The sequence below is a fragment of the Aspergillus alliaceus genome, assembly GCF_009176365.1.
Source record: "Aspergillus alliaceus strain CBS 536.65 unplaced genomic scaffold BDW43scaffold_30, whole genome shotgun sequence".
NCBI classification, from domain to species: Eukaryota; Fungi; Ascomycota; class Eurotiomycetes; order Eurotiales; family Aspergillaceae; genus Aspergillus; species Aspergillus alliaceus.
The window spans coordinates 413,409-427,730 of NW_022474713.1; the positions used below are offsets into that span (position 1 = coordinate 413,409).

General features: G+C 46.5%; 7 protein-coding genes across 7 annotated transcripts; 3 read left to right on the top strand and 4 right to left on the bottom strand.

The window, feature by feature from the left end:
- Window positions 1-16: 16 nt before the first annotated feature.
- BDW43DRAFT_280697 (translation termination factor eRF1) lies at window positions 17-2,269 on the bottom strand. The gene is made up of 4 exons (XM_032042429.1): window positions 1,903-2,269; window positions 1,798-1,847; window positions 380-1,739; window positions 17-308 (listed from the first exon to the last, which is right to left on the bottom strand). The coding sequence occupies exons 1-3, from the start codon at window positions 2,021-2,023 to the stop codon at window positions 564-566; spliced, it is 1,347 nt and encodes a 448-aa protein (XP_031899003.1). The 5' UTR covers window positions 2,024-2,269; the 3' UTR covers window positions 17-308; window positions 380-563.
- A 936-nt stretch (window positions 2,270-3,205) lies between these two features.
- BDW43DRAFT_301294 (putative transporter) lies at window positions 3,206-5,437 on the top strand (the record flags this gene model as incomplete). Its single annotated transcript, XM_032045020.1, has 6 exons — window positions 3,206-3,390; window positions 3,451-4,397; window positions 4,455-4,583; window positions 4,645-4,720; window positions 4,781-4,975; window positions 5,035-5,437. The coding sequence occupies 6 exons, from the start codon at window positions 3,206-3,208 to the stop codon at window positions 5,435-5,437; spliced, it is 1,935 nt and encodes a 644-aa protein (XP_031899004.1).
- Window positions 5,438-5,459: 22 nt separating this feature from the next.
- BDW43DRAFT_301295 (25S rRNA (adenine2142-N1)-methyltransferase) lies at window positions 5,460-6,320 on the bottom strand (the record flags this gene model as incomplete). The annotated part of the gene is made up of 1 exon (XM_032045021.1): window positions 5,460-6,320. One exon carries the CDS (start codon window positions 6,318-6,320, stop codon window positions 5,460-5,462), a length of 861 nt encoding a protein of 286 aa, XP_031899005.1.
- A 410-nt stretch (window positions 6,321-6,730) lies between these two features.
- On the top strand, window positions 6,731-7,825 carry BDW43DRAFT_280715 (60S ribosomal protein uL23). Its single transcript, XM_032042430.1, has 4 exons — window positions 6,731-6,785; window positions 7,074-7,135; window positions 7,200-7,486; window positions 7,556-7,825. Exons 1-4 carry the CDS (start codon window positions 6,758-6,760, stop codon window positions 7,641-7,643), a joined length of 465 nt encoding a protein of 154 aa, XP_031899006.1. The 5' UTR covers window positions 6,731-6,757; the 3' UTR covers window positions 7,644-7,825.
- On the bottom strand, window positions 7,826-8,701 carry BDW43DRAFT_280717 (Tim10/DDP family zinc finger protein). The gene is made up of 2 exons (XM_032042431.1): window positions 8,398-8,701; window positions 7,826-8,305 (listed from the first exon to the last, which is right to left on the bottom strand). The coding sequence occupies exons 1-2, from the start codon at window positions 8,495-8,497 to the stop codon at window positions 8,139-8,141; spliced, it is 267 nt and encodes an 88-aa protein (XP_031899007.1). The 5' UTR covers window positions 8,498-8,701; the 3' UTR covers window positions 7,826-8,138.
- On the top strand, window positions 8,702-9,496 carry BDW43DRAFT_280721 (BUD31 family protein). The gene is made up of 3 exons (XM_032042432.1): window positions 8,702-8,989; window positions 9,039-9,169; window positions 9,259-9,496. The coding sequence occupies exons 1-3, from the start codon at window positions 8,818-8,820 to the stop codon at window positions 9,400-9,402; spliced, it is 447 nt and encodes a 148-aa protein (XP_031899008.1). The 5' UTR covers window positions 8,702-8,817; the 3' UTR covers window positions 9,403-9,496.
- Window positions 9,497-9,819: 323 nt separating this feature from the next.
- On the bottom strand, window positions 9,820-12,660 carry BDW43DRAFT_127704 (fork head domain-containing protein). The gene has a single exon (XM_032038150.1). It carries the CDS (start codon window positions 12,405-12,407, stop codon window positions 10,236-10,238), a length of 2,172 nt encoding a protein of 723 aa, XP_031899009.1. The 5' UTR covers window positions 12,408-12,660; the 3' UTR covers window positions 9,820-10,235.
- Between the last annotated feature and the right edge of the window lie 1,662 nt (window positions 12,661-14,322).

Consider the following 14,322-nt stretch of genomic DNA (forward strand, 5'->3'; position numbering starts at 1 on the left):
TAGTAGGAGTATATTACGACAATCTAAATCAACTAGTAAAGGCAGCCTGCGAGTGCGTTCTTACTTTTGACATATATTTTTCGTTAGGTGTAGTTGTATAAGAAGAACACGTAGGAGAAAAAACAAAAATGAGCAATAACACCAGTGTGGCATACTTGCTGTAACAAAACAATCTTGCTAGCTCAAATGCCATAAGGCTGACAAATTCTTGTGGACAGCTGCATCAAATCATATTCACCATCCTTGCAAAGCGTCAACCAAGAGGCTCTAAGTTACTTCGATGCCTATCGTGCGGAGCTTGGATGGCCCTGGCAGGTAATACAGGTGTTAAGAGATTAGTTTGGAAAATATTCTTGCATAATGGTGTACATAAACATACCTTTGAGCAGCTGGACGGAGTTCGGTCCAGAGAGCATTATGGTCCCCACCAATGAGTTCGTAAGTTCACCACGAGGGTCGCCTTCATGCCTCAAAGGGCGAGCCGTCAAAAGACCCACTTTGGGAACTTCTGGCCGTTCATCCTCGCTCCCTGCGAGGTCGCTGAACCGTCAATCTGTATTTGTTCATGGTGAGCATCTAAACGCACTAGAGATGTCGTCGAGCATACCGTCATAGAATTCATCCTCGTCATCATAATCGGCAAGCTGTTCGAAATTGACCTTGTACCGAAGAATAGCCCCAATACCACCAAAGCCCTTAACAAACTGATTGCCCTCGCTTGACTTGTCCGAAACAAACTCTAAAGTCGCTCCAAAGTCTTTATAGTTCTCTGCAAGCCACTCGAGGAACGAAGACTGGTCGACAACCTCCATTTCAGTGCCAGTCTCCTTATCGGTGAACAACTCTCGGTTGTTCTCCTCCTGAGCCTTGGTCGTGTGGATGACAACTTCGGAGCCGTTCGAGTCCTTCAGAACCCACCGAGTGACATCCAAGTTCTCGTACACAATAAGCGTCTCCGCTGCGCCGAGTTCCAAAGCCTTGAGAGTGTCATCAATACCATAGCAGACCTTCCCAGTGTCTTGGCTGATTTCCTCGAAATACTTGCCTATGAGCTTTTTCTCCTGCACAAACTTGACGTTGCTTAAAGTTTCCGAAGCAAGTTCGATGGCCTGGTTGAAGCCGTTCTCCCCACCATAGGAAACATCCACGACTTTGATCACCTTGGACTGCAACCGCTGATCGAACATGTCCGACTGATTGAGATCGTTCTTGAAGTCGGCGGAACCAGCCAAGATCAAACCCGCAACGTTGATCTTGTCGTTGGTTATATAATTTTGAACAGCCAATTCAGCAATTTTGCGTACGTAGTTATGGCGCTTCTCTTCACGAAGACGTGCGAAACGCAGGGCTGACTGACCACCACGTCCGTGCTTCTTGGGTAGGTCGACGCTCAATTTCTGTATGACTTCTCTGGTGTTTCCACTAAGCGTACCAAAAAGCGCACCGTTTCCATCCATCACAATGAAACCAAACTTCTGGTCCGATTCAAGGAGCTCACTCAGCGCTTCGGTGTGAAATTTGTTGTCACACAGGTAAAGAGACGTGTTAATAGGTTTAAATGGCTCGAAGTCGATGTTGATCTTACGCTCCTTTCCCTCGGAGGTTATGATTTCACCACAGTAGACGACCAGACCATTAGGAGGGACCTTATTATATAGTTTGAGACGCTGCTGCGTGGAAGTGATGGCAGACAAGACGGAGAGTCGATTGACTCGGGATTTGATATTGGAGGCAGTGCCCTGTATAACTTGGTTAACATAGGGCCCCAAGAGGCGGTGGTTATATGAGAAAGCTTACGAATTCTTCAGCCAACATCTTTGCCGCCCTGGATACTTGATCCTTGGGGGCTATAATACTGGTATTAGTCGCAATCTAACGAGGAGATAGTGGAAGAAAACCTACGGATGATAAGCGAAATCATCGAGGTGCCATTTCCTCTAGCAGCCTCAAGACGCTTGATCAGTTTTTTCACTTTCCATATCTCAATGTTCTTCTCTGCTTCATTCGCCTGAGCCGCGCTCATGTTGGGCGACACGACGATATTGGACGACCAGGGAGAAAGACCTAATGTATATGCTGGTGCTGAGGGAAAAGGTCAGCTTGTGGAAGCTCCATATAAAATTACGGGAATTTAGGCGGGGGAGGAAAAAATGAAAGTCCCAAAGTAGCGAAATAAAGGAGTGGAGGAGAATGATTCGCGTACCTTGAGGCTGATTCAATATGCCGTCCAAATCCAGTAGCGGGGTGTTTTCAGCAAATTTCATCAGGCACCGTGGGGTGGTAGTGACAATAAGGATATCGGGTCGGCAGCTGCTGATATAAGCATCGAACCATGCCTGTATGGTACTATACCCGGCAATACCAGGTACTGTGGCTAGAAGTTGCTGTCAAGGAATTTTGGCACCAAGTCTTGAATTTATGTACTATGACTTCTCAGAGGCAGATGGTTCATCATAACCACCACTGATCAATGTTTACTAGGTAGCTACTATCTACCGAGACAAAATTTCTGACCACAGAATGTATTTGCCTCGGTTGTACTACTAGTAGTACCTCGTAATATCTACTGTATGTACAGTACATACATATGTATGCAACACCTGATGCAGGGGTGCTCACCTTGAATGGGCTCTTCAACACATTGTCGGAGTCAAACAACAGCTCATTAACCTCATACTATCCTTTAGAACAGTTACTTAGGTATATGCTGAGAGTTATGCTACCCGCCTATATTATGATGGGCAAGACAAATGGCAAAGAAAGTACACATGTGTACAATACTAGTAACTTAAAATTAGGTATGTACGTACTGTACCGCTAGTCTTACCTTTGACCTAAGGTCCTGCACAAATCTCTTATCATTCATTTAATCCTCCTACCTTTCACCTCTCGGTGTTACTCCAAGCTCTTTCTTATCGTCTCTATTACATTTTGCTTCTCAGGTGTATCTGGTACCAAACCCGGAAGGGGGTCACTATTTACCCCATGCTTGACTGGTTGACTCCTATATAGGATCTAGACTATAAATGCTTGGGTTTCTACCTAAAGGTGTCTTGGCAAAGAAGAAAGCAATAGACTGTTAGGACTTTGGGCTTGTCTTTCCCATTATTGGCATTGCTTCTATGCCACTTGGGTTCCATAGGCCTTTGGAATCCATGTTATTTATTTCCCACCACCATTAGCCGTCCATTTAAGAGTAACCAAGATGCCGAGCATATCGACTGATGAGGATTTTGAAAATCCCAGGCCGGTCGAGTCTATATCGCAGGGTATCAGTATACCGACTTCGAACGCCCCAAATTCTCCTCAAGAATTCGACGTATTTTCTCGTGGAAATTCGGCAGGATCGACTGGACATTTGATTGACAACCATGCTCTCAATGGACTGAGGTAAGCTATCATTGTATGTGCCGTCAATTTCTTAAGGCGTAAGATATTTACACCATTTAGGCCAGCATCATTTTCTACACGCTTCAGACAAGTAGGCGGGGTCAATAGCATTGATAACTTTGCCCGGTCATGGCAACGAGCTGCAAATTTTCCAGAAGTGCTTCCTCGTCGCCCCTCATTTACAACAATTGACTCCAACGAAGCAAGAACCGCACATGACGCTTTTTTACCTCGAACCTGTCAATTGCCTGGCCAGGACACTGACCTTACCCATCCATTACTTGGCGTCGAGGATGAGGAAGATGATGATGACCTGGATGGCCAAGGTCCATCAAGCAAAGGAATCACTAGCGTTCTCGGATCGTCGCTCGATAGAAGCTTTGGGACGTCGTACGGTACTATCACCTCACGCGTTAGCGAAGCGACGCGGAGACATGCTATACAATTCCACAGAGAGCAACAGACACGCCTGGATGCGCCCGTGAGTGAAGGCGCCGAACCTCTACTCGTCAAACAAGTACACCATCAAGATGGCACCCAGGAGAGTATCGTTGTTGGCCAGTCGACCGTTCCACAGACGATTTTCAACTCTGTGAATGTTCTAATCGGAATCGGGCTCTTGAGTTTACCGCTGGCAATGAAACAGGCGGGGTGGCTCCTCGGTCTCGTCTTTCTTCTCTTCGCTGCTATGATAACGTCTTATACAGCTAAGATACTGGCCAAGTGTTTAGATGTTGATCGGAGTCTTGTTACTTACGCTGATCTGGCCTACGTAAGCTTTGGTAGCCACGCACGCTTGGTGACAAGTCTTTTGTTCTGCCTGGAACTTTTAGGGGCTTGTGTCGCTCTGGTTGTGCTTTTCGCCGATAGTCTCCAGGCTCTGATTCCGGGACTGAGCAATCTGCAGTGGAAAATCATTTGTGGCGTCATCCTTATTCCTCTGAATTTTGTCCCTCTACGATTTTTGAGTGTGACCAGTGTTCTGGGAATAATTTCATGCACATCTAGTATGTCATTGTCTTATATCCCTTGAGTAATGTTCGTAACGGGCTAACATGTCAAAGTCGTGATGTTAATATGCCTCGATGGGCTCCTCAAACCGGATGCTCCGGGCTCTCTTCACCAACCAGCCAGGACTTCTTTATTACCAAACAATTGGCGGACCGTGCCTCTTAGTTTCGGTCTGATCATGTGTAAGTCCTTTGGGAGGTTTCATCAGGAATCTAGATAAGTTGACTTTATCGATCTGTGAAGCACCCTGGGGTGGCCACGGTGTCTTTCCCAATATATACAGAGACATGAGACACCCACGCAGATATAGACAAAGTTTGTGGGTGACGTATCTCTTTACGGTAATGGAAGCAATCAAACAACCAAATCAACTCCATAGCATATTCTCTAACGCATATATACAACAGTATTCCCTAGATTGTGCAATGGCTATTGTGGGGTGGATGATGTTTGGTGACGAAGTACGGGATGAAGTTACCGCCAACGTTTTACTGACCAATGAATATCCACGTGCAATATCTATCTGCATCATAGGATTTATCGCAGTCATTCCTATCACTAAGGTGCCTCTGAAGTAAGCCCTCTCGTCCCTCCCCTAAACTGCTGCGAGCTCAAAATCATTGTTGTATGTAGCTGTCGACCCCTGGTGGCTACGTTTGAAGTTCTCTGTGGACTTGGACCGAGTCCTGCCTTATTTCCGGAGCATCCCAAAGGCTTGCGAGAAACAATTCGGCAATCTTCGCAAGTCATCATACGTATCCTTGTTGTGGCCATTATCGTATTGATGGCAATCCTTTGCCCATCCTTTGACCGAATCATGGCGTTGATGGGCTCTGCCTTGTGCTTCACAATCTGCATCATCCTGCCACTTGCATTTTATTTGAAGATTTTTGGGCAAGAAATCAGCCGAAAAGAGTGGATCCTAGACTGGTCGCTTCTCTTAGTATCATCCCTATTTGCAATTGTTGGGACCATATGGGCCTTCTTGCCGGAGGATATGATTTCTGTACAATCAAGTCTTTCGAATCAGTCCTAAGGCCACTGCACCATTTCCGCCATCATTTAACAACGATAGCGAAGTTGTTTCTGGATCTTCCAGGTCTCAAAATCTCCTTCTTGAAGATTTTGGGTTGGAAGTCTTGATTGTGCTCCCAAAGTTGAAATATCAACTTTGAAGTCTCTTTGCTCTTCGTTAAGACAAATCCCATACTGGACATTATGTCTTGCAGCTTGCTTTCAGTAAGATATCGTGAGTTGTTAACGCAAGCCACAGGTAGGACTAGGAACAACCTGGGCGTGACATGGACAGATGACCCTGACAGGGGTGTCTTTCTTAAGAAGGCAACGCAGCGCTTCAACATTTCTCCCCTACCAACGGCATCTGGGACATAATTTAAAACCAACGAAAGGCTGATAATGTGAAATTGGTCGGCAGTATCGCGAGGTAGTGGCATTTCCATGAAATCCTGTTTTAATATTCCGGGCTCCTGAGAGTTCAAATCAATCCTTGTGACATCTAAACATTGATTCGTAGAGCAAGCATTTTTAGTGCTGAGAGCGCCAACTTCAAGCACCCGAAGTCTTGACTTTGTATCTTTCAACTGCGATAGTTGGGGACTCAACCAATCAACCAAAACCTTACTTGAGTCTCCACCACGTTCTAGCGATTGTCCGAGTTTGCTGGCGAGTTGATAACTTTCTAACCCGCCGTTTTCTTGAATCTGGGCATCTATTTTCCCAACTAGAACCTCATCTTGAGCTTCTAGAGCCTGTACTCGCTTTTTGAGAAGTCGATGATGGGAGCGAATAAGAGTGCGTGTAGCTCTGGATGACAATGCTGCATGTTTGGTCCTGACTGTTGGCGGTCGAGTATGCGAAAGTAGCGTAGTCCTTTTCGTCTTAGATCTCCTTGGAGCCATGTTCATAGACAAAAGGGATAAAATGGGAATGCATCTAGTCCTGTAGTTCAACTTTGGAGGAGTGATGGACCCGTATTCTCGAGGTCTTTCCGAGTCACGTGATGTGGATCGGAGGGGGGGAAAACAAAAAAGAAAAAGGAGTGAAATATGAGATTTAGTACAAAGTACATGCATGCATACATACACCGTACACTAACTAGTCTAGTCAAATATTACCAGGTCACTTGAAACATCAAACGATTAGAGAAGACAACTCAAAAAGCTGAGTGGAGCGGGTCTATCCATTTATGGACTAGCTCGTCCAGATCCCGACGCATTGATGGTCAGGTCAGGTGACCCACAGAGCAAACCCGTAGGGTTTTCGCTAAGCGAATGCATTCGAAATACTTCGATTCTCAACACCGCGACAATCATCACGACAGCGCCGGACGACAGCCATGGCACCTAAGGCGGATAACAAGCAAGGTAGGTAAACTTGGAGCGATCTCATTGTTCCTTCTGAAGATACAGTATTGTCGAATTTTGAAGTGCAAGTTCACAGAGAGCATTATGTGAGATCCTACATGGCGGGCACTGATCTGTCTATGCCGCACACAACCCACGAGAAAATAGGATTCAGGACGAGATTATGTTGTGGCTTTCTCCTATTCTGTCTCGCCTCGTCAACTATGCTACTCGATATGGCGACTTTTGTGTTCTGATGATTCGGCTGCTTCTGGAAGAATCAAATTTGCTAATCATGTCTCTGAATAGGCAAGACAAAGCCCAGCGCCCGCGCTGGTGCTGCTGCCAAGGCAGTCTTGAAGGGTGCAGGCGTATGTTGACACCATTGAACACAAGAAAAGCCTAGAACAAGTACTAAATTGTTTGGTCCTTCAGGCGCACAAGGCTCGCAAGGTCCGCACTTCCACCACCTTCCACCGCCCCAAGACTCTTGAGCTCTCCCGGTCGCCCAAGTACCCACGCAAGTCGATCCCTCATGCACCTCGTCTCGACTCCCACAAAGTCGTTCTCTACCCACTTAACACCGAGAGTGCCATGAAGAAGATCGAGGAGAACAACACCCTGGTTTTCATCGTGGATGTGAAAGCAAACAAGCGCCAGATCAAGTTAGCTCTTAAGAATCTTTACGATGTTGACACCGTTAAGGTGAACACTCTTGTTAGGTACGAATATAATGGGAATAGAAAGACGAACGCTCTGTTCGGGGAATTGTTCCTCTAACCACGATATAGGCCCGACGGATCCAAGAAGGCCTTCGCTCGGCTAACTCCTGATGTGGACGCTCTGGATATTGCAGCTACCAAGCTTGCGATTGTTTAGGGGAATCATTTTCTTTGGCTGTGGGTGAACGTGTTTTGTTTTACGCGGCGGTTCATAAATATCGGTCATACAGTTAGCTACCTATGCTGCAATGACGGCTGAATGATCTTTATCTTTATTTTTTTAAAAAAAAACGAGAGGTATCTTTTGAATACATGATCTAACTTGACCTGGGTTGTGCTGTAAACATCGGGATTCTGTAACATTATCTAATGGTTGTTTTCCGTATCTGCTCTCTTTAAAAGTAGGCAGGCTACTGGAGTTTGGTGCAGAGGTTAGCGGTTTTAAGTTGTCGCCCAACAAGGTATGGGCAAAGACGCCCGTACGTAACAAATATATGGGTTATCTCTAGTTGTTCTATAGTACAAGGCCGTCTAGTCGTCATGCTGGAAAAGATGGAGTTCTCTTTTTTCAAACAAACTTCCGACATTGCCACACGTTTGGCAATCACATCGAATATCTACCAAACGTTTCGTCTCCAGAAACAGAAAGCAATCATTGCGAGCGAAGGGCTTCCAGATGTTTTAAAACAGCAAGATTTGTGTCCATCCACCGCTCCACACAGTTCTGTGCACAAGTCTCTTCGGACTGATCCAAGCGGCCTGATGAAATCCTCCCATTGATACATTTCTTCCAGCACACGTCGGCCAGATGATGCACGGCTGATGAAGGACTCATCAGCAAACAGGGACAAAAGCATCAAGATTGAGGTTCATTGGCAAACTGAACTCCACGGGGATGGCTGTTCACTCACTTTGCTGGATATTGGACTTCTGAGCTTCATTCGTGAGGATCTGGTTCAATTCCTTCTTGTCAGCATCGCTGAGCTTGGAGACATCGAGCTGTTGGTCCATTGTGATTTCAGCGACGATAGTACCAGACGATTGGTCGAAGGTAATTCGAGGGAGTAATGGGTAGGAGGAAACAGTGGAGGGTCTGCTAAAGAAACTTGAACTGACCCCAACTGGACTGCGTAGTCGACTTAAAAGTTCTATTCCGGAATAGCGTAAAAGCGGTGTATTCTGGCAGAAAAGCGCCGCAGATCGCAGAGCAATTGATGGCATTGCGCGCTCTGACAAGCTGAAGGCCATCCATCGAAAGAAGCTTCCCTTACCTCCAAACACCTCTACCTGCTTCCCAAGCCACCTTAATAGCCAGGATTTATACGTTGAGTATGCCTCCGATCCGAACCTCACGCAGCCGCAAACCACCGCCGGCAGGGTTTGATGATATCGAAGATACGCTGCTTGAGTTCAGTAACAAGATGAAAGATGCAGAGAATGCATCACACGATGGTAAAAAGAAACATGAAATGCTGTGGCCAATTTTTCAGATAAGCCACCAACGTAAACCTGCCCTTACTCTTGCAACTTTGAACTATGGTTAACTCCTCAGGCTCGAGATACATCTACGACCTATATTACGAGAAAGAAGCCATATCAAAGCAACTATATGAATGGCTTCTAAAGAACAACTATGCAGATGCTAATTTGATTGCGAAATGGAAGAAGCAAGGCTACGAAAAGGTATTACCTCTGGTTCCTCTCGGCACTCTGAAAGTTATTTGAAAATGGTCTGGAAATCAACGTTTCGCTGACGGCTTTCTCCACTGTAGTTATGCTGTCTCCGTTGCATTCAGACAAAGGAAACGAATTTCAGTGCGACATGCATCTGCCGCGTTCCGAAGGCCCAGCTGAAAGAGGATCAAATGATACAATGTGTCAGTTGTGGGTGCCGAGGTTGCGCCAGTAGCGATTAGCCTTTATACGCCGTGTTTGTCCTGAGGATTCCTGCGCGCCAAGAATCTTTAGGTGAAGTTGAAAAAAGAAAAGAGAGAGAGAGAGAGAGAAGAAAGAAGAAGAAAGAAAGGAATGAGTTATAATAATCGGGATGCATGGTTGATTGGTTTCTGGTTGGCTTTCAAAAGGCATCCGGGTTTGAGCTGGATGATTGAAATTTGCATTCCGTTGTTACCCGCTGATGTTACTATTGCCCTTGTTTCCCCTTCAGTTTACTGCGCTTCCTTGACAGTTTCCCTCCTGAACTTCCTAATTTCCAACCACCGCGCAAAGCTCTGTTTCACAATAGCCCCAAATAGATGATACCCTTACAGAGAACTCTGCATCCTGTGTCCTAGTATAGAGTCAAAGGGACGGCTGCTGAATCGATTGATGTCTTAAGGAAATTAATTCTATGCACCCTTAATGGCAAAATGAAGGGTGAGAAATGAAAACGCATTTAAAGCCTTGAGAAAAGAGTAGACAGAGACCAGATTCTGGCTCGTAAAAACATGACATTCATGTACATCTTAGCAAATATCGTCAAAGTCATAACATGGTCGTCAATTCAAGTCAAAATAGACTCCAGACCTCACTCCTGCCCAGAACTCCAATAATAACGACCACCTAGAAACCAAGCAATAAAACGAACGGATCTCTGCCGAATACAAACTCCGAATTTCCGAATTAAAATCTACGTTACTTTATGCACCAAGCGATAGCACATCTTAGACCAGGAAGGAAAAATGACTTGTCCCTGGAGCACCATTGTCTCGGGTTACCGAGCCCTACAATGATGGATCCCCACTGAATCTCAGAACAATGACATATTGCTGCGATGATTCAGTTGTGGCCTGGACACATGTGGTCCGGGTTTTGATGGTTCGTCTTTGCTTCCACTGCCAATTTTCTGAAACCCTTGCAAAAGATCAACACCATCTACCTCTCCCGGGCTCTCGTCAAAAAGATGAAAAGCGAAGAAGTCGTCATGAGTAGCATCGATAAAGCGACCAGGCTCGGGGGCTTTCGATGGTGAATCGGGGAAGAGAACGCCTTTCGTTTTGCTTGCCGATGAGAAGGAAGGCAACCCGATGCGGCTGTTCACACTCATGGCCGTTATATCCGCAAGTACACTGCCGTTTGATCCACTAGTATCATTTCGTGCTCTTTTAGCGGACCGTTTTCCTGGCGAGCCATATGCCGATGTGGAGATGTTATCCACATGAGGATCCGCAAATACGTCAAAAGTAGAATGAAGGTTTTCACTCGGCGTAAAGGTTTCATCCTGTATATTGAAGGCTGGGCTCCATGGAAGATCTTCATCTGTGAGACCTAGGTGCTTAATAGGAGAATTGACCATCTGCTGGATCTTTTTGCGGTGGTTTCGAAGATTGGTATTAGGGGAAACCGACGGGGGGGGCTTTGCGGGCTTCTTGAATTTTATCACGGGGGTAATGGGAGGCGGCAGCATACTAACATAATCACCGCGAAGCGGAGAAGAGCCAACAATGAGCCCGGCATCTTTCAGTGCACTAGAGTGATTTGGACTGATATCGTGTGAAGAACTTCTGATTCGGGCAATCTCTTCTTCCGCCCGGCCACGCTTAATGCGAGGAGGTTCAATATCCAAGTCTGAAGTCAATATGTGCCCAGCTTTGTTTGGTCGCATCGCTGAAGATTCCAAAGAAGAGAAGTATCCACTATCATTCATGCTTGTTGACTTCCGTTTCCTGGAGCGAGCAGCGACTGCCGAAGACGTGGCAGCCTGAGACGGCGTAGGTGGGGTTCCCTGGCGGATAAAACGAGGTGGTACAACTGGGGGTGACGAATGTATAGGCTGCGGTGGAGAAGATCGTGGCGGCAGAGTCTGTGCAGCAGCTATGTTCACTCCTTCATCGCTTGTGTCCTCCTGGAGGGCGGGGTCCGAGGCGGGCAGTGTCGCATCGGAAGATAGATCCACATTATTGGATGACTTCGGCAATGCTGGGGGATAAGCGGATGAGGGAACCGTCCAGGTGGCTGTGGTAGAGCTCTCTGGATGAGTAGGCTCCCTTTGGGGGGCGGCCGGAAGCGGAATACTAGACATTGTAGCACGGCGTAGAGGCTTGTCCTTCAGGAATTGTGCTTCCATCCCACGCTCAATAGCCCAGTAATTGCCTTTACCTGGGTCATCTTTGGGTCGCTCTTGCTTAATGAATGCCTTGTTTAAACTTAGATTGTGGCGAATGCTATTCTGCCAGCCTGGATCACTGTTCTTGTAGTATGAGAATGTGTCTGATATCCACCTGTAAATCTGTGCAAGGGTTAAACGTCTATTTGGCGCACGAAGAATAGACATCCCAATTAGTGTTGCATAACTGTATGGTGGCTTCGTGCCGTCGTCTTCTATCGGGGGCATTTCATGCGGCTCGGGCAAACGCATCGAGTTAATATCTTCGCGCTTAAGTTTTTTTGTGGGCCGCTCCTTCAGTGGTGCTGCTTCCATGAGCGTCCTTTTCAACTGTACTCCGGAAGGGAACGATGGTTCAGGAAAATCCGCAAAGTTGTTATTAGGAAGCTCGTCTAAGGGCTGACCGTCTTTCGAGAGTTTGTCAGGATTGACACTGGGAAAGGTTGTGAATAAGGCCGACTGCGGCATCGACGAGGAAGACGTAACGGGATAGGGATATGGATTGCATGGGGTTTTCTTCGTTGGCGAATCCGTAGGGAAGGAAGGCGGGACAGGAGCAGTTATTGAGACGAAGCCTAGCTTTCCTCGTCCAGATAGTGAGGCCCTACCTTCTCGATGTGCTTTCGTAGGCGACGGTTTGTGGGTGCCAGCGGGTGGTAGGCTCGAGACATATTCTTTGTTTGGAACATTATCAATCGGTTGCAGGGGCAAAGGGGATGGCTCTAGTCGGGGACGGGCCTTGGTGATTCCTCGGTCAGCGGGCGAAGATAATTTGATAACTGCGTGTGCAGACGGCGCAGGGCGTGTGGAGCTCATAATATCGTCCTATTGGGCTGGGGCCGCAAGTATTGGACGCGTCGCAGGACTCTTTGACACGAGACGATAGTAATCGTCTTCGGGGCAGACGCCGCGTTTGGGTCGGCCGGCGATGATGGCAGGAGCAGCGATACCCAATAACTAGATTAACACAGGGGGGCAGTTCGTATAGTGATGTATGGGAAAGATAAGGTGGGATGGTGAGCGTGTTGGGTTGTAGCGCAAGAGATGTGGGTGATTGGGCCACTAAGGCGCTAAGAAGAGCACATTGAGGCCGTGGCCTTGAGGTGTGAAGAAAAGCGGGTAATGACTGCCGAGTTGAACGAGGTCGAAGTTGATCTTGTTGGTTATGTTTTCCCCTTTCCTTTTGCAGTTCTTGCTATGAAGTGTGTGAGTGTGTAGGACTGCTGTGGGACTAGGTTAAAGGCGACGGTGCTGGATTAAGAGGTGACGCGTTGTAGTAGATCTAAAGGAGATATTGAGGGGCGGACTGGGGCTGAGATATCTAGGAGCGGGAAGGCGGCCTCACTCTATAATCAAAAATCCCTTTAGCTGGTAAGGTTTCTCCCTCGAGGTAAGGTGGGGGGTACGCGAGAATACGTTAATAATCGAAGAGTTATGGAATGAAGAGAAAGCAAGTTGGATGTTCTGTTGTATGTATGGTATGGTTAGGACGCGTCCACGTCACGCGTCAGCGCAGCACTGAGGGAACTTCGGTATTGTCACGAATGACAGTATTGGCTAACCTCCTTGCTCCGTTCCGCCACCCGAAGCGATTACCGTATCCAATCAGCCGACGATCTCGGTCGATCATTGGGGCATGACGAAGCAAGCATGCCCGGCCATCACACTAATTTCTAGGTCCCGACCAAATGATTTTCTCGGATCCATACTAAAATATGTCTAGATTCCCACCCCGTGCTTCCAGACTTGATGTACCTACCTAGGATTCGGCGAAGGTTTATGACTGTACAGCCACCCCCAGCCGATTAAAGGTTCAAGGGTGGACAGGCTAAGACAACACATGATACCTGGATCAATAAAGTAAGGGAGTCGTTGCACATGCTTATAGTAATTATAAACGCACTTGGATAGTGTTATCCTTCAGTAGTAACCCAACACACAAACCAAGGAATCTAGGTAACAATCTATCCATATGCTGAACACCCCAGCAATATCTCTAAAATAGTGACTAGTAATACTCGCATACCCCAAAGCAAATAATAAGTAAGGGACTGCCCTAGGTTGGGACATGGTGGTGCGTAATAAGGTATGCACAGTACCTGCATTATTTCTACCTATGTAAGTATAATGTATAAACTACATATGCATACAAACGATAGGATTCAATGTTCCTGAAGTTCAGGCACCCGGATTGTTGGTGTATTATATCTAATGGGATCTGATTTGAGCGAGCTTGATAAAAAAAGAAAAATAGATAAAATGGTTAATTGTATTACTTGGTAAGATATCGTTTGATTCAGCATCAAAACGATCAGCTTTTATGATCTTTATCAAACTATCGGGTAGGCCTATCTTGGTGGGAATCATGAGGCCTTCTATAATCGGCGGACTATAATAGTATTCAATGACTCACACGATTCCGCAGGCTGCCTATTCACCAAGCATAAGTCAGCTGCCTGTGATACTATGTAATTGCATGGGCGTACTCAATAAAAGATTACTTAGGCTATCTATGAAAAAAAGATTGATAGAGACATGCGCGCCTCTTTATAATAAAACAGGCTCATGCAAAGAAAACGAGATCTACAAAGGAGGGTCGGTGGCGATAGATATCCCGTGGCTTTAGATACACCAGCCAGCCTGCAGGAGCATTACGTAGCATGAAGTCGTATACTATAGTATGTACCAGTACGCTGATTCCGTTTCCTAAGCCTATAGTATATACACCATG